Raw genomic sequence first — 18562 nt, 5'->3', positions numbered from 1 at the left:
CATATTAAATATCAGGAAATATATACTATAACTATACTGTAACATAAACTGATCCAAACTTGCCTGTACTGTGATTTAATTGACTGGATCAATCAATCAACTAATAGGCTACTGCTAATACTGTTTATTCATTGAATTGGAGCTGTGGTGCACTGATTAATGATTGAGAGTAAAATGATCATATTTTTGATATTTTTCAAGTGAAAAGAACAAACATTTTCTAGTTCCAGCTTCTCAGCTTCTGCGAACTTGCTCCTTTTCTTTATGTTAACATGTGAAAAAGATATTGTACCGATTAATCGATAATGAAAAATAATCATTTGCAGCCCCTGGTTGAATATTATGGTGAGATGGTATGCTGTAGTTTTCTTTATTGTTGGCTTTTGGTGACAATTCAACACAGCTAAAACAACCTAATTCACTTTAACACACTCCTGGAAACACCTTCTATATACAGCAGTGCTGGGATTGTAATGCTGCTAGTCATCATTTTATGTACAATGCTGCTAATCTGGTCCAGTGATGTAGTTGCTCCTCTTAAACATTTTTGCTGTCTTGTAGTTAAGAGTTAAGTTGGTGTTAAGAGTTGATAAGATCTTCTTTTTTCTGGTATTCATAGCATTTCTTCCTTGAAAGTTAAGTTGCTTTCACATCACTTACCTGGCTGTGCAATCTTAAATTAAGCCGGTGCCAATAGTAATGACAGTAATAATGAACACTTGCTGTTTTTCTTAGTCTTTTGTGATAATAAACATACAACATCACTTTGGGGTTTGACTGTTGGTTGGACAAAAATGTTAGCATGTGCTGATTTTTTAATTTTTTTTTGATTGCAATTTCTTATTAGATTTGTATCTTTTATAGACCAACTGATCTTCTAGGATCTTCAAGGCAGATTAAATAAATCAATGACAAAAATCATTTCCTCATTTGTTTTAACCTGGACCGTATAGTATATACATACTGTATACCTGAAGTGACTGCCTCCCATCCCCCCCCCATGGCAGCATGGATATGTTTAGTGACGAGGGAGATACAGTACCTTTATAGCAGATAAAATGCGATCTGCTATAAATCTCAGCTCTTAGTTAATGCTGGCAAGTGAATGTTATTTTTCCCTGTTGTACATAAAAATCTTAGACTTGATGAGACCCAACTGTCTGACCAGTTTTTGCTTCTTTTTTTCCTCCAGTGCCCCCTCTGTCGTTTGTATCAAACTGATACCGTGTGATCCAGATGCAAGAACACTAAGCTCATAGATCTGACGAACTATAACCCTTCCTCAGGGAGGTGAGTTCAAAATAAATACTGTCCTATGATCTGACCCCAGTTTCTTCTGAGGTTCCCTGGAAAGAACTTTGAACTTTGTTTTATGAAAATACTGATTCACAAGTCAATTTGTTTGCTTGGCACATACTATCTCCTTAATTGTACTTGGCTATAGACAAATTGCATATTTTGCATGTTAAGCTGACATTCTGTGGATTAATGCAAAGGTTCTAGGTTATGCTTTTACGGTGACGTGCACTAATCCAGTGCCAAATTACACAGTTGCTCATAAGAAACCTGTAGGAAACTGTAAGGAAATTACAGACAAAAGCATTACAGAGACTTCATCACCAACAGTTCAGTATAATCTGGAGTTATTGATTTTACTGAGCCCTCTGACGTCCTGACCTATATGATTCCCTTCCTCAGCTGTCTGTCACAATGGCAACGCAGGTGACAATCCAACCTACAGTGTCGGTGTTTGTCTCCACCGTGTTCTCCCTGCTCACCTTGACTTTGCTGCTGCTGCTGTGTGTCATACGGAAGAAGAGACGATTGGAGGGAACATACAAGCCCAGTGCAGAGGAGAGGAAACAGACAGGAACAGAGGGAGCTGAAAAACCTGGCCTGCCTCTGCCTTTACCCAAAGAAGAACGCCTCATATGACAAAAGTGGCCTCAAATGCCTTCACTCTCCTGTCACTATGTAAATCTCTGGATAGATTCCTGCTGTTGCAGTCTGCTGGGAATATCTGTTTGTCCTTTGCACCAGAAACACCGTTTGTCCTGCACTTCGTCGTTCCAGGTCACCACAAATAAACTGATCATACCGTCTATCGCTGGAGTCACTGCATGAAAAGAGGACGTATCATGAATGTGGAAGTTTTTCTCTGTTATTTTTCTCCCATATTAACAAGTCACAGGTCCCTTTATTTTGACATGAAATGTGAGCTGAAGTATATTTTGTATTTGCACAGAAGATCATTTTTTACTGTACCGTGTATTTTTATATTGAAAACATATTTACATTATTTCCAATTATGAAGGAAAACACTGACAGAGATGTGCTTTTTTGTCAAGCTCTGAGAAGTTACATTTTAGAGAAAATGTAAACACCTGCATGTATGGTCTACAGGGGGTTTGGTTATTAAATCAGGTATGTACACATCAAGTACTGCTGCATTTACTCTTATCCTAAAGCAATGACGATGAGGGAAACGTTTATCAAAAGTTTGGTTTATTAAATTTTAAGTTATTTATTCATGTTCTATGTTAAGAGTTACCAAAAATAATCTGTTTTTTTTACCTGACTGAGATAATCTCTTATTCATACACATGCATTTGTAGAAAACTTGGCCATAATGCAGTAGCTGATACAAAAAAACATTCATGTTACCTAGTATGCCTTAAGTGCAATTTGCTAGTCATCAAGTATAAAAAATTCAGACATATTCATCTTTTAAAAAATTTGCTTCTAGTCAAAGCCTGCCAGTTTGTCCTCCCCCACCCAACCATGTTAAGTGAGGTGGATTTTTTTTTGTTTTGTTTTGTTTTTCATATTGTCAACAAAAGCCATGAGAAGAACCAAAACCACTCAATACAACACTGAGTGGCGACATGGTCCTTCATTACTATGAATACATGCTACAGCCTTATTTTGATTCAGTCAAGCTGCTGTAAATACTCACTAGAGCACCAACTCTGCAGCTAAAAGCAGTTCCTAGCAAACTCTTTTCTCCAGTTTGTGAAACATTTCCTAAAAATTACAGTGCCTAGCTGTTTTAGGAAATTCTTTTTTTTTTAAAAATGTTTTGCTACTTGTGACTCACATTTTAAATACCAACGAATGGGGCTGGGAATCACACGCGGACTGGTGAAATCAGAACGCAGTGAGAGAGAAATACACATTGCTCATTTTAGTCTTTTCATGGGAGTTGTTGACAAGAGAACTAAAATATCATCAGTGTTGTTCTTTAGGCTTCAAATCTTTTCTTAAGTTCAGACACTTTGATTGGAGGAGGCTCTTCCTCCTTGTCAGCCTCTGAGCGCTTGTTCTCTTCTGACTTATTTGAATCATGTGGTGTGTGAGGCTGCGCATTGTCCCTGCTCAGAAACACGTTGCAAGGTCTCCTAGGTTCAGCCAAACCGGTGGTCCTGGCTTTCACCTGGAAGCCTGGGCTGCACATCTGAGACTGGAAGCGTGAGACAGCAGATTGCACTTTTTGAGGAGAGGGGGTTTGTCTCACGTCTCGCACCTCTTTCCTTACTGCTTCATCACTGCTTTTTTCCTGACCTGCTGGAGGTTTGGGCTCAGCAGCGAGACTCTCCGGAGGCCCAGAAGAGGCTGTGGTTTCTGGACTGACTGTCTCCCCTGGTCCCTTCTCCTCCTCTGCACTGTTTGGATGCTGGGGATTCAGTTTTATAAGTGTGCTTACAGAGCCTGTCGCCTCATTTGTCTCCCCCTCGTTCCCTTTTTCTTCTCTTTCTACACCTTTCTGCAGTTTACTTGTTGGTAGTTCTCCTTCATCAACTATCCCCTTAGTCTGATTTTGTCCATTTTCCCTGTTTTCTTTTAAACCTTCATCCTCTTGCCTCTCAGTCATTTCTTTCACAGGGTTCTCTGCTAAACTCACTCCCTGTTCCTCAGTCTCTTTCTCTTCCTCTAAGTTTGCTTCCCTACAGTTTTTTATACAATATATTTCTTCTCCTTTGTCCCTATTTATCACTACTTTCATTTCTTCCTGTTTCTCTCTGTCCTCGCTCTGTGCCCTTTCCTGTTCCCCCATTTCACCCACTGTCAGTAGACTCTTTGTTCCCTCCTCTTCTGATACACTGCTGTCTGGGCACAACCAATCAGAGTCCTGCGTCAGGTCTGATAGCTCTTCTGTGGTTTCCAGATTCCAGCTGTGCAGGCTGCCACTGCCACTTATGGACAGAGACAGGCTCTCCTGGCTGGGATTGGCTGGACCATACTAGAAAACACAGCTGGTGTTAGACTGAAAATCACAGTTAATTTTGTGTGTGAATGTGTCTGTGTACCAGTTCTTCCTCCTTTTCTTACCTTTGTGATGTAGTCGTGGCTGTCTGGTCCAAAAAGGTCCAGGCTCCGTGTGCCGTAGAGCAGGCCACGGTCATGGGAGCTCCGGGAGCTCAGTGTGTCAAAGATCTCCCCAAGCAGATCCATCTCTTCAGAGTCACACAGGAGTGAATCTTCCCCATCTTCTTCATCTTTCGGGGAGTCAGAGTCAGGCTCAGCTACAGGCCCAGACACGGCTCTGAAAACAGATAACACGCAGAATGGCACAAACAAGAAAATACATGCTGTGTATTATCTTTTTCCTGATTTTCATCCAGTTTCATTTGGCTTCTTTGGAGTCGTTCAACTCTGATCTACTGTTGGGTAGTGTAGGAGCTATTTAGAATTAGTTTTAAGTGTCTGATTTATTCTTAGTGAGGCTTTATTCAGACAGTTTTGATTGTTTAGTTTTTGTTTTGTTTTAATAATAATTTTGCAGCACCTCAGATTTCAATACATGGGAGGGTCCATGGCTGAGGGAGCTGTGATTTCTTTGTAATTTGTTTGCATTCTTGCCAAAGATTAATGAACAAAACTATTTTTATGTTGTTATAACTCATTCCAGTGGTCCATCAGTGTCCTGTTAGTTCCAAATTTTATTTGACTTTGATTACTGAAAATAGTCAATACACCTGCATCACAAATGTAGTTGCATAAAAACTACAATGATTCCCTCTGAAATGTGCTACACTAGAATTAAATCAGCAGAAAACAAACATAATCATAATGTACAAGTACCTCAAAATTGTACTTAAACACAGAACAGGAGTAAATATACTTAGATATTTTGCACCACTGCTCACCCATCCCATGTGTCTCCAGTGTCTTTCATGTTGTCCTCATCTCTGGGAGCTCTATGTGTCTGACCAGGGCGACGGGGACGTGACTAAAATGAGGTGACATAGTAGCAAAGCAGAGATGACAAAGGTTTGAGTGATACACAGTAGAGCAGTAGAAATGGAGCAATAAAAGGTACAAATGAGCAGTGTAAGAGAGTAGAACAGGCAGATGAGGTTATGGTGAGCATATGCATGGATGGTATCAATTTAATGAAGGATTTACATATTGTGCATGAAAGTGAGAAGTGGGGTTGGTATGAGCAAGGTCTCACCATCCCGAAGTGTCGTGTGATTGGCAGGCGGTTCTGTAGGCTGTCAGACTGGGCACGACGGTGTGACACTGATCCCCCTCTCTGAAGAGAGTGTGCATCACTGTGGGGCTGCAATATACACACAGCATAAAGGAACTATTAAAACCACAGCATCAGTTGCATCAGTTAAAGTATGCGCCGATAAAAACGCGAGCCCACCTTGTGCATCAGCAGGTTTTTCAAACCAGACTTGGCGAGACCTTTGGCCTGCGAGAGATCAAAAAGAGCTGTTTTAGTAATGCACACCTGCCCTCCTCCTCCAAGAAGCACCTTGGCCTGTACTCACCCTCATATTTGCTTTGGTCTTCATGTTGAGGATGAGTGCTCCGCCCCCTTTCTGTCAAAGTACAGATTCATCAATATGGAAACAGATGTTAAAATGCAAAAGTGCTTCAATAAACACAGAAAGAAGTTACCTTTAAGTTACCAACTAACTGCTGATAAGATTTGCTTCTTCCTGCAAATACACCAGAGATACCAAAGATAAGTTATAAGTAAATAATACAAACTTTTACACATATACACACATACAGATACACACCCGCAGTTGTTTCACACTTTATGATCTCCTCCTCAAAGAGGTCATCAGGTTCCTTTCCTTTGTTCAGAATATCCAGGCGGTTGTCAATGAACTAAAAACATCATCAATTTAGTCCCACTGATTTCACCACAAATGACATTTTGTTATCCAAATTACAATTATGTGTCTTTATGTAAGTTAAATATTTAAATTCCAAGTCTGAAATAATAATCCAATACATTCTAAATTAGTTTAGCAAGTTTCACTTCATTTGCCCGTACAACAAGCCTCTCTACAGTTCTGTAACTGCAGTATGTGTCCAGCAGAGGACAGAAAACCACTTGTACCTGTTTGAAGAACTGTAAATGAATGGCACTCTGTAGGAACTGCCTCATACTGGGAGACTTGTGATCTAGAAACAGCTCCTCACTGAAACATATTTCACCCTCCTGTACAAAAATATATGTAAAGAAGGACAAACAGCCACAATAGAAGAGATGAATGACTTCTACAACCACAAACAGGCCTACTATTTTGATCTAACAGGCTTACAGAGCTGAATATAGATCAACTAATAGAAATGCAGCACTTTAAATTTATTAAATTAGTCAAAATTATTTAAATGTTTAAGTAATGTATTTTAATAAACTCTGTTCTATTCAAATGCTGTGTTATGAATGTAGTATTATTAGCATAACTATTAAAACCTGCAAAAAGTGACCAACCTTGTGATCCTCCAGTGCATCTCTATAACCTCCAAACAGCAGAGCTTGAGCTTTCAGGAAGGCCCGTGACACACCAGAGCCAGGAGACACCGCCTGGCGCTTCAAACACGCCTTCAGCCCAGACAACTGCAGACATATTTATGTACACTACCAGTCAAAGGTTTGGACACACTTTACCATTGAATTGAATAAGAAAGTGTGTCCAAACATTTGACTGGTGGCTGTAGATATCAGCCATATGAATCTAACCAGTTTTACACTACTTCATCCCACTCAGATAAAGTGAACATGTGATAGAAATTGTATGAAGCTCTTTTGGAAGAGGAAGAGGACAGTGAATGCAACAAAAATCTGTGGCTGTCAAACATAATAATATATATAATAACTCATAATACAGCTTGTGGCTCGTTTCCACCCCAGAATGAAATAATGAACCATTTCCAAAATTTGTGAGTCTCGCTATGTTTGAGGAAGAACCAACTAAATTTGGTTCCTCTGCCACAGTTCCTGGCCCTAAAATTTCCCTGCTCTGCTGTAGTGGTAGGCCCCTTTGTTGGCCCAGAAACTATTGAATTTAAACCGTCTGATCGTCAATGATTACTCTCAAAGCTCAAACATGAGCAACCATCTAAAATGACATCTTGAGAAATGATATTCTGTGATTTGTTTACTTTGAGTGGTTTTTCAGATGAAGTGAAAATACAAACAGGAAAGTGATTATGGGATTTCACATAGTCCTGTCCCATTTAACTAACAAGCATAATCTGATTCTGTGCTAAAGACCTCCATTCAAAAAAAAGCATTAGATACAAATTGTTAAGTGCGATACATATATATACAGTGGGTACGGAAAGTATTCAGACCCCTTTAAAATTTTCACTCTTTGTGTCATTGCAGCCATTTGCCAAAATCAAAAAAGTTCATTTTATTTCTCATTAATGTACACTCAGCACCCCATCTTGACAGAAAAAAACAGAAATGTAGAAATTTTTGCACATGTATTAAAAAAGAAAAACTGAAATATCACATGGTCATAAGTATTCAGACCCTGTGCTCAGTATTGAGTAGAAGCACCCTTTTGAGCTAGTACAGCCATGAGTCTTCTTGGGAATGATGCAACAAGTTTTTCACACCTGGATTTGGGGATCCTCTGTCATTCTTCCTTGCAGATCCTCTCCAGTTCTGTCAGGTTGGATGGTGAACGTTGGTGGACAGCCATTTTCAGGTCTCTCCAGAGATGCTCAATTGGATTTAGGTCAGGGCTCTGGCTGGGCCAGTCAAGAACGGTCACAGAGTTGTTCCGAAGCCACTCCTTTGTTATTTTAGCTGTGTGCTTAGGGTCATTGTCCTGTTGAAAGGTGAACCTTCGGCCCAGTCTGAGGTCATGAGCACTCTGGAAGAGGTTTTCTTCCAGGATATCTCTGTACTTGGCCGCATTCATCTTTCCTTCAATTGCAACCAGTCGTCCTGTCCCTGCAGCTGAAAAACACCCCCACAACATGATGCTCCCACCACCATGTTTCACTGTAGGGATTGTATTGGGCAGGTGATGAGCAGTGCCTGGTTTTCTCCACACATACCGCTTAGAATTAACGCCAAAAAGTTCAATCTTGGTCTCATCAGACCAGAGAATCTTATTTCTCATAGTCTGGGAGTCCTTCATGTGTTTTTTGGCAAACTCTATTCAGGTTTTCATATGTCTTGCACTGAGGAGAGGCTTCCGTCGGGCCACTCTGCCATAAAGCCCCGACTGGTGGAGGGCTGCAGTGATAGTTGACTTTGTGGAACTTTCTCCCATCTCCCTACTGCATCTCTGGAGCTCAGCCACAGTGATCTTTGGGTTCTTCTTTACCTCTCTCACCAAGGCTCTTCTCCCACGATTGCTCAGTTTGGCTGGACGGCCAGGTCTAGGAAGAGTTCTGGTCGTCCCAAACCTTTTCCATTTGAGGATTATGGAGGCCACTGGGCTCTTAGGAACCTTGAGTGCTGCAGAAATTCTTTTGTAACCTTGGCCAGATCTGTGCCTTGCCACAATTCTATCTCTGAGCTCCTTGGGCAGTTCCTTCGACCTCATGATTCTCATTTGCTCTGACATGCACTGTGAGCTGTAAGGTCTTATATAGACAGGTGTGTGCCTTTCCTAATCAAGTCCAATCAGTTTAATTAAACACAGCTGGACTCCAATGAAGGAGCAGAACCATCTCAAGGAGGATCGGAAGAAATGGACAGCATGTGAGTTAAATATGAGTGTCACTGCAAAGGGTCTGAATACTTATGACCATGTGATATTTCAGTTTTTCTTTTTTAATAAATTTGCAAAAAATTCTACATTTCTGTTTTTTTCTGTCAAGATGGGGTGCTGAGTGTACATTAATGAGAAATAAAATGAACTTTTTTAATTTTGGCAAATGGCTGCAATGACACAAAGAGTGAAAAATTTAAAGGGGTCTGAATACTTTCCGTACCCACTGTATATATATGTATATATATATATATATTGTTTACCACATCTGAAGGTATGCCTTTAAGGTCATCAAACGGAGTTTCCAGTGTGTTTGTATCCACATTCAAAATTACGACTTCCTCCAGCCCACGACTCCTCACCTTCTGTCAGACAGACACAGTTTGGTCAGAGGTCACTTTGTGGGGAAACACCTGGTAGTTTTGTAGGTTTGATAATATTTGAGTGATTGTGGACTGAAAAATTTTAATCGGTCCCTTACCTCAGATAGACTGGTGTGGACCCCTATTAGGTAAGGCATAGGTGCACTGTATCAAGAGGAAACTTAGTGTGAATCTAATGCCAATATGGTGATATTTGCCAGTTAGAAAGCTAGACTTCTTACCAGCAGTAATCCAGCAGGTGGGGTGGTAGGACAGGTATGAAGATGTGTTGCCAATACATGGGGTATAACACAGCACTGAGTGCATGCACGCAAGACGTCAGCTAGCAACACAACACGGAATAAAGGTCAGTTTTACAGAATAATAACTCACAGGACAGACAAGTGTGTATATGTGGCCTGCCATAGGCCACACTATGTGGACAATGGTATCTAGTCAGTACAAGGGAGATTATTGTATCTGCAGTGAGTCTGGTTTCAACAGAAGCAAGTTTGGTTTCTGTCTTCACAGAGTTTAGGTGGATGGTAATGGGTAAGACCTGGAGCCAGGTATGTGTGAAATGTAATTGTAGGTCAGGGTTAGTTTCTAGAGAGTGAACATGTTTCTGTTCCTAAAAATTTAAAGCCCTAAATCACAATCAGAATGAAAATATGTCTTACGGTGCTTAGTTTGCTCGCAAAGATGAGGATGCGTCTCTCAAACAGCATGCTGGCATAGAGCTGAAGCAAGTTCCCCACATCAACTGCTACTATCAGCTCTGTCAAGTTCCTCTGTTAAACCACAGCACATGCAAACATACCCATTTAAATGGACAGTGGGTTGTCTATCTGCTTTGAAGGATCAAAACCATGAGTTTAGTTTAATATGACATACTTACATTTTCAGGGATGGAAGGGAGACTTCTGGGGTCTGGAGCTATGAAGTATGGAACCTGGTCAAAATGAACAAAACAAAATATTTTTGAGAAAACTGTGAGAATTCAATAGTAAAGTATTTTGTCTTTGGCCTGGGTTGGTATCTTCAACATCGTGCAGACGTGCATGTATTAAAGGGTACAGCATGCAACCTCAGGGTGTCATTCCAAAATTCTGTCTCCATTAAACATTCATATCTGTTGCTAGATGCAAACTATTGTGTATGCTAATGTTTTAATCAAAAACATTTTGATATTATTTCTAGTCCGCACTTTCAGTAGTTACGACTCTGTTCAGAAGTGTTTGTATTGTTGCTGGTGGAGTCTGTTATTCCAGCAGTGGATTATTTTATTTTACTGCTGATGCAAAACAATTAAACTGCTAAACTAGCTGTTACCATAGTGACCATGGATGTTGCAAAAAGAAAAAAAAAATCATACGGATTACCACTTTGATATTTTTATAATTTCACACCATGTAATTGTTTAATATGGTTGGTTATTCTTTTAAAGGGGATGGTTTCTTATTTTGGAATGAAACCAAAAAGAAAAAAACAAACAGGATACAATCAGCTGTACCTTTGAGCTACAAGCATTTCTAATAAGACAAAACAAATGTTGCTGGGTTAGTACAATCACAGGCTATTCATGGGTTGTAAATACATACAGTTACCTGTTCTGATGGTCATGATGAATGTCAGACATTAATGCAAACTGTGTTAAGATTGGCTTAGACATTTAATTGATTAGAAGGGTGAATGACAAGGTTTTAGTCAACACAGATCAGGTTTAGCCATCAACCACAGACAGGTGACGTTTTCCAGCAGGAGTTAGTCTGTATCGGCTTGGCCCTTATTCAAGACCACAGGAACTCCTGTTGGACTCACCCCATCTTGTCTCTCTGGGTGTCCAACAGGATGGGACACCTCTGTGCTGACCAATAGGTGCCCTCCCTCAGAAAAAAACACAACACGCTAACCTCTGACAAAAAGCCATAAAGCCAAGTGTGACTCTTGGTTGGTTAAGTAGAGATTTACCATCTGCAGAGTGACAGAGCCAGGGGACAGTGGTATGGACTGCTTGTAGAGTGCAGCCAGCAGCACTTTCGTCTCATTGATCTGTTGAGAAGAGGATAGTACATTAATAACAAGATATATAATGATACTGTGTGGAGACTAAAGGGAGAGCAGAATGTTTACACACAAGCAACGAAACCTCACCTGCCCTTTTGTGAGGTAATCAGCCAAGTTGTTCAAAAGTTTGTAAAACACTTCAAACCATGGAAGATAACTGCAATCAAATTGAAATCAAATTTTATTTTTGTATAAAGGTGTTATTTAATTTAACATGAGATTTACTCTTTCAACACCCTCTTCACACTCTCACACATACCTGAGTATACAAAGGCAGGTCTGTGTGCTGTTGGTGAGGCGACAGAAGCCAAAGCGTTGGCATCCCTCAAGGTCAGTCAGAACAAAAGTAAAGTGCTGCACGGCAAAGCCATCTCTCGCTCTGAATAGACAAATGTGACAAGTGGACAAATGGTGATCAGACAGGCTGAGAATGTTAATGTTGGAGTAAAGTGCAAACCATACTCACTTTTGTATGTCATATGGGAAGCAGAACCTGGGCAATGTTTGATAGGACTCCTAGAAAGCAGGACAGAAATGTGTGTATAAAAGGGTCATGGCTGAAGTAACTGGGTGCTCTCAAGTAAGAATGAAATAAATATAAAAAGAGAACTGGAAAAATATGAAAGCCTTGCACCAAAATGCCAAAACATTGGTGAAAAAAATGAAAAGATTATTCCATTGGTGTTTTTTTTTTTTTTTAAAAAAAGGCTATATTAAAGTTGTTATAGAGCGAGAAGTAATAACATCTGTATAAACTTAAAAACAGTTGAAACATTTTACTCTAAATCACAAATATAAAGATGGTGGTGTAGGAGAAAAAACCAGAGAATAACCAAACTTATTAAAAACAAGCAGGTCATTTTAATATGATGTTCCAATATCTACAGATATTATGCTATTTGTTTTTAGGAGCAGGAGACATGAGTGGCTACCTCATCACTGAAGTCTTCTGGAAACTGAAACAGTACACCAGGATCTGCAACATTAAAATGACAGAATGATTGAAGATCAAACTCCACGCTAACTCTATTTTCAAAGTAATGAAGATAATGCATGAAAATGTTTTACAAGGCAACTGTAATTGAAGCAAAGAAATTATATGTAATAAAAATAATTTAACACGGGCAAATAAAATTAATGTTGAGTGTTAAAAACACATTCTGCTTTTTATTAACCCCTTCAGCTCACACTCAGCTGCTCAGTCAGATTACCACAACATCTGGTCCAATTGAGGCTTGACAGGTTGTGTGGTTTATCTGATCACATGACAGGACGTATGAGCAACTCTCTCAGCTTGGCAGACACACCATCACATACGCAGTCTTACTTTTTTTGATTTGTGAATTAGTGTTGCTTTGTGTTTGAAGTCAGAAGCTAGTACATGGTCGTACTGGGGTAATGTGTTGGAAAATAAGAAAGAAAATGAACTGAGTTACAGGAAAGTATGTGAGGAACAATTTTAATCTACTTCTCTTTTACTGACAAATCACTTTGCCCATGTGGTCTGCTATATCAGGCGACAGACAGGGTGAAATACATGGTGGTAAAGACAGTATTTACAAATACAACCTATTCTGCGGTTGCTGCTGGCAAGAAGACAGAGGCCTCACCTTTGTCTCTGGCTACAGGGCAAGTTGCCTCAAAGAACCAGTAGAAAGTTTGCTCAGGGTTTTTTCTGCCAGGAAAAATATTCACAGCACAGATGTGAGATTATATTGAAAGCAAAAATGGTCACATTGATGCTCAGACATGCAAGTGAATTTGTTTACCAATCATTATATCACTTAAGTCATAATTCTTTAAAATGTGAAAGATTTGATCTCATCATCTGAAGTAATTATTAGCATTATTAACAGAGAGGCTCTGTTAAGGACAAACATAAACTCTGAAATATAAAAAAGTAAATAGATCTCAGAAAGATGTGTGATATTAAAATATTCAAACATCTGGTGATATGTAGCCATCACACATCGTCAAGCAGTTTGCCCTGCTTAGAAGTATATGGCCCCTGAGACAGGGCAGTAGAGCTGCTGCAGGAAACTTCCTGTGCAGTTGTGAGAGGAAGTAATGAAAACCACAAGAGCAGCCTGACAGGCAGTGATGATGAGAGATGTCGAACAAAAAGGACGAGATTAACTTACTTCAGTCTGGAGCCCATGCTGTCTTAAGGCTTCTGTGTCCATGTGTTTGTCCTGGACAATGGAGATATGCAGCAGGTGTTAGACAATAGACATCCCTCTGATGTACCAATAGTGAAAAAAAATGCACGTTAACAACAGCAGCAGCAGTCTGCACAATCAGTACTGCAGTGACAGAACACTTCCTGATCTATGTCAGTATGTATGTTGTGTCAGTGTGTGTATGACGTCTTCACCGCCTGACCTCTCAAAACCACCGACTCTTCTTTTCTTTCCAATACTTGTCCTTTGATGTTTCTTTACACATCATCCATCTATATTAAAATTTACAGCCACTGCATGAAAAGGTAGCTGTAAATGATTTTTAAAAAATCCCCAATCACAGAACTGCTTTTAAATAAAAACAAAACACATCAGTCAAATGGTCTTCACAGTTTAAGAATAATTTTGTCATGCACCAAGAAGACAGGATCAGCTCTGTAGCACTTTATTTATATAGGACAATGTCTGATATAGGAAACCGACGTCTGATATAGGAAACCGACAGACATGGTCGGTCTGCATAGCTGCTGCTCTAATTAAGATGCTAAGCAAGTATTTTATGTTCTGTCAAAGCCTTTGCTTTGACAGGCTTTATTTATTTATTTTCAGAGACAACCTCATACTGCCTCCTTGTGGTGTTAAAGCAACACTGCCTAATCTGCAGACAATACAGGTCTCCATTTTGGTTTTAGTGACAAATGAACAAATCCAACGTGACTGTCACCTTCATTTGCTCATATATAGTTTAAAAAGGCACTTTAATTTAAATGCACACACAAAGGGTTCATGTTCCGAAAACTTTATTTTGATGCCAAATGACACATGTGATCAAATTTGCATTAGTTGTACAGCTGTACTGAAAGCTTGGCCCACACATGGAGCTGTTGATGAAAAGTGAACATTAATAGAAAGCTACTGACAAAAGACCACAATCACACCTGTGTTAGCTACTGCTACATGAGCACTGACATGGGAGAGTCAATTTAGTGTTAAAGCCTACCCTGTGTGCAGGAGAGGGGCTGTCAATAGAAGAACCAGGAGAGACAAAAACAGAGGAAATACAAAGATAAGAGAACAGGAGGAGCAGAACACTGTAAAAAAAAAAAAGTCAAAGAAAGCTGAGTAGGAAAACAGATGGATGGTTGGATGGAGAAACAATGAGTGATTTGAGCCTTAGGCCACCTCCTCCTCTCCCTCCTCCTCAAACTCTCCCTCCTCAGCTGTGGCGTCCTGATACTGCTGGTACTCGGACACCAAGTCGTTCATGTTGCTCTCCGCCTCGGTGAACTCCATCTCATCCATGCCCTCGCCGGTGTACCAGTGGAGGAAGGCCTTGCGGCGGAACATGGCGGTGAACTGCTCGGAGATACGCTTGAACAACTCCTGTATGGCAGTGCTGTTGCCGATGAAGGTGGCAGCCATCTTAAGCCCACGAGGCGGAATGTCGCACACGGCCGTCTTGACATTGTTGGGGATCCACTCTACGAAGTAGCTGCTGTTCTTGTTCTGCACGTTCAGCATCTGCTCGTCCACCTCTTTCATAGACATGCGGCCGCGGAACACGGCAGCCACGGTGAGGTAGCGGCCATGGCGTGGGTCACAGGCAGCCATCATGTTCTTGGCGTCGAACATCTGCTGAGTGAGTTCGGGCACAGAGAGAGCTCTGTACTGCTGGCTGCCCCTGCTGGTGAGCGGAGCAAAGCCAGGCATGAAGAAGTGCAGACGAGGGAAGGGCACCATGTTGACAGCCAGCTTGCGGAGATCAGCGTTGAGCTGGCCGGGGAAACGCAGGCAAGTTGTCACCCCACTCATGGTGGCAGAGACCAGGTGGTTGAGGTCTCCATAAGTGGGTGTGGTGAGTTTGAGGGTGCGGAAGCAGATGTCATACAGGGCTTCGTTGTCGATGCAGTAAGTCTCGTCTGTGTTCTCGACCAGCTGGTGGACAGACAGGGTGGCGTTGTAGGGCTCCACCACTGTGTCTGACACCTAGAGACAGCACAGACAACAGTCAGGGAGCTGAGAGGCTACAGAAGGAAAAACACTGACAAGAAGTGCACCGTCACTGTCGTACCTTAGGAGAGGGCACCACACTGAATGTGTTCATGATACGATCAGGGTACTCCTCACGGATCTTACTGATGAGCAGAGTTCCCATACCGGAGCCAGTACCACCACCCAGGGAGTGTGTGAGCTGGAAACCCTGGAGACAGTCGCAGCTTTCAGCCTCCTTTCTCACCACATCCAGGACCGAGTCCACCAGCTCAGCTCCCTCTGTGTAGTGTCCCTTAGCCCAGTTGTTACCTGCTCCACTCTGGCCTAGATGGGAAGGGTGAATTTCAGTCTACCCAGTGAATATTCAACCATATTTATCCTGCCAAAAGAACCTACTTTATCATAAAACTAAAGAAATGTTGTATTTCTTTTCATGGAATAATATATAACTATATGCGTGTGTACAACTGATCATAGATACCAAAGACAAAGTTGTCGGGTCTGAAGATCTGTCCGAAGGGGCCGGAGCGGACAGAGTCCATAGTGCCTGGCTCCAGATCCACTAAGATGGCCCTAGGCACATACTTCCCACCTGGAACACCAATGCATGTGTCAAAGTTTCTGGTTAAAGTCCATGTCACACTACATACAGGTGTGTGTGGTGGTGGTTTACCTGAAGCCTCATTATAGTAGACATTGATTCTGTCCAGCTGCAGGTCGCTGTCTCCGTGGTAGGTGCCTGTTGGGTCGATGCCGTGCTCATCACTGATCACCTCCCAGAACTACAGGGAGACATCACACACCCAGTGATTAGTTGATAAATCAAAGGAATTAATTCATCATTGAAACACTTGTTACCTACAGCTCCAGAGTGTAATTTGGATGTTCATCATCTCTAATCAGTCTCTTGCTCACAGATATCTCCAAAGGGTGTGTTTGATTTACATGTGAAAGGAGCCTAATGGTATGTCCGTTATTTCTCACAGGTTGGTATTAAAATATTAGCTTGTAGACTTGATTAATGGTAAGGATGATCTAATGTGTGCAGGAAAACTGTGCGTGGCTGCTGGAATTCCAGCATATTCGGTGTCTGCGCCACACCCCTCTGACCACACACACACACACACACACACACACACACACACGTCTGTTCATTCATTAACCTCATGTTAAAACCCCCCAGATGTCACAGTAAAAACCCAGCTCCTCTGCTGCACAGAACCAGAACCAGAACCAGACTACACCCACTGGCCCAGCGGCCCAGTTGAGGTGCAGGCTTCATTTTGAGGCCATGGAGTGACATGGAGCGGGGACATCTCTGCTCGCCACCGCCCATCCTCAACGATGCTATTGTGCGATGCTTTCCCCTACAGTCTTACACAACACTTCCCACACCACCACGCTGACCTACTTAGCTTTTCCTGTGGACAGCACTTTAGCAGCTGAGCCGTCGGCGGCCGCTTGAACGACCTTAGTGTCAGTGACACCAGCCCACTGTTAACAAGTGGCTAAAACGCGCAGACATCCCTGCGCGTCTCATACCTTTGCTCCAATCTGGTTCCCGCACTGGCCGGCCTGCAGGTGCACGATCTCACGCATGTTGTCGCTGGTGTGTGTGTGGCGTCAGAGAGAGGAGCTGGAGCTGCTGCTGCTGGCTGCTCGGTCCTGGCCCTCCCGGTTCCGTCGACAGTCTGGCTGAATGGCGGAGGAGTTCTGGCTGCGTCGTAAGCTCTTGTCTCGCCCTGCCCTCCGTCCGCGGCTGCGCCGTTCCTCCCGGTGCTGCAGCATGACGTCATCTCCATGGCAACGGGAACCGGGCACGGCTGGAAGACAGGCCTGTCTGGGCCGGTTGGATGGAAGACCGCCCCAGAAAAGACACCGGTTGTTGGTGTGAGGAAAACGACCGAGACTAAAAGCTTGATCCAGGCCCAGAGCTCCAGACCTGGACCACCAGAGTGCTGAATGTCTGACATGAGCATGTGAAGGAATTAATGAATAGGGATGTGACCTCAGGGTGCACGATAAAGAAAGAGTGGGATAGGTTATAAGGACCACCTAACAGTTTGACATGTTAACCTCATTGTCCACAGACCTCTTTGTAGCCACTGGGCTGTGTGTGTGGACTGTGTGTGTGGACTGTGTGTACTGAGGTTTTCTAGTCATTTCCTGAATAACTAACAATATTGGCATGAGATGGAGTCACTTGTAACATGCAGGAACTTGCAGATGTGAACAATCTTTAGTTGCACCACAACTGTTATAGCTTATTTCCCATATTTCTTTCTTGACTCTGTTATTCATGTGTTTCTTACCTAAGACTATACTGCTGGATGCTGAATACTGCTGTGACTACATCAGCTTGTTCACATCCACATATTGTATCTTGTGTATGAGTCTGATTTTGTATCGTGTCAGAAGCAGATCCATCTGGACCCAGACCACAAATTCTGCAAATGAACTCAGCCCAATGAACCTACATGTGTTTCAGGCTGCTAAAACTATTAAAGATACATACACTGAAATACTGAGAGGACATGACCTAAATTAATATTTTGCACGTACATCCTAGACTACATGTTGTCTATAACCAGAGAGTAGCATGTTATTGTGTTTCTGTGGGTGTCGGCAGAGACAGGAAGTTTGACCGCAGAGCGGGGAATGGAGCAGAATGTGATATGCCTTTCCTGACACTCATCAGAGTTTCCCAAAGAAAACATCAGAGGTGAGTAAGGAGGTCAGTTTGACAATCATTAAGTTAGGCTTTTACATTTCGCACTTGAAAACAACTTTGCTTTGAGCTGCATTAGTTTATTCTAACAGATCAAGATGCAAACACAACAATAACATCACCTTATAATAAATGTGTCAGTAAACAGCTGAGTATTCATACATCCCACAGATATAAACATCAGCTTTCATACTGAGTCACGTTTGTGGTCACCGGACGGATGACATGAACTCTCCTTTTAGATTTGTTTTA

General features: G+C 41.8%; 2 protein-coding genes across 5 annotated transcripts; both read right to left on the bottom strand.

The window, feature by feature from the left end:
• Positions 1–2251: 2251 nt before the first annotated feature.
• Positions 2252–13727, bottom strand: dennd1c (DENN domain containing 1C). 3 transcript variants are annotated; one of them, XM_026303651.1, is made up of 23 exons: positions 13552–13727; positions 13021–13085; positions 12343–12386; positions 11877–11926; positions 11670–11789; positions 11498–11567; positions 11315–11395; positions 11165–11230; positions 10242–10295; positions 10024–10134; positions 9586–9686; positions 9463–9508; positions 9245–9346; positions 6740–6865; positions 6362–6463; positions 6036–6126; positions 5911–5951; positions 5781–5831; positions 5654–5701; positions 5456–5563; positions 5148–5230; positions 4330–4543; positions 2252–4240 (listed from the first exon to the last, which is right to left on the bottom strand). In XM_026303651.1, exons 1-23 carry the CDS (start codon positions 13566–13568, stop codon positions 3242–3244), a joined length of 2790 nt encoding a protein of 929 aa, XP_026159436.1. In that variant the 5' UTR covers positions 13569–13727; the 3' UTR covers positions 2252–3241. The 3 variants fall into 3 exon arrangements, with proteins under 3 accessions (XP_026159436.1, XP_026159437.1, XP_026159438.1); XM_026303652.1 differs by having other exon boundaries at positions 9245–9343; XM_026303653.1 differs by lacking the exon at positions 11165–11230.
• A 646-nt stretch (positions 13728–14373) lies between these two features.
• LOC113128164 (tubulin beta-4B chain-like) lies at positions 14374–17339 on the bottom strand. 2 transcript variants are annotated; one of them, XM_026303255.2, is made up of 5 exons: positions 17125–17336; positions 16256–16364; positions 16064–16174; positions 15662–15906; positions 14374–15576 (listed from the first exon to the last, which is right to left on the bottom strand). In XM_026303255.2, the coding sequence occupies exons 1-5, from the start codon at positions 17179–17181 to the stop codon at positions 14764–14766; spliced, it is 1335 nt and encodes a 444-aa protein (XP_026159040.1). In that variant the 5' UTR covers positions 17182–17336; the 3' UTR covers positions 14374–14763. The 2 variants fall into 2 exon arrangements, with proteins under 2 accessions (XP_026159040.1, XP_026159039.1); XM_026303254.2 differs by having other exon boundaries at positions 16064–16364; positions 17125–17339.
• Positions 17340–18562: the final 1223 nt, after the last annotated feature.

The sequence above is a fragment of the Mastacembelus armatus genome, chromosome 1 (assembly GCF_900324485.2).
Source record: "Mastacembelus armatus chromosome 1, fMasArm1.2, whole genome shotgun sequence".
In the NCBI taxonomy this organism is placed as follows: domain Eukaryota; kingdom Metazoa; phylum Chordata; class Actinopteri; order Synbranchiformes; family Mastacembelidae; genus Mastacembelus; species Mastacembelus armatus.
This window is presented reverse-complemented; position numbering and strand designations above follow the sequence as displayed.

Bases quoted from the DNA above. Each gene is read 5' to 3' on its own strand.
- dennd1c (XM_026303651.1), bottom strand. The intron at 11,568-11,669 runs GTATGTGTGAGA...ATTTGATTGCAG, and splicing joins ACCTGCCTTTGTATACTCAG to TTATCTTCCATGGTTTGAAG. The intron at 10,135-10,241 runs GTAAGTATGTCA...GTGGTTTAACAG, and splicing joins TCCCTTCCATCCCTGAAAAT to AGGAACTTGACAGAGCTGAT.
- LOC113128164 (XM_026303254.2), bottom strand. From the start codon at position 17,181: ATGCGTGAGATCGTGCACCTGCAGGCCGGCCAGTGCGGGAACCAGATT. The intron at 16,365-17,124 runs GTATGAGACGCG...GTCTCCCTGTAG, and splicing joins GGAACCAGATTGGAGCAAAG to TTCTGGGAGGTGATCAGTGA. The intron at 15,577-15,661 runs GTACGACAGTGA...TGCTGTCTCTAG, and splicing joins GTGTGGTGCCCTCTCCTAAG to GTGTCAGACACAGTGGTGGA.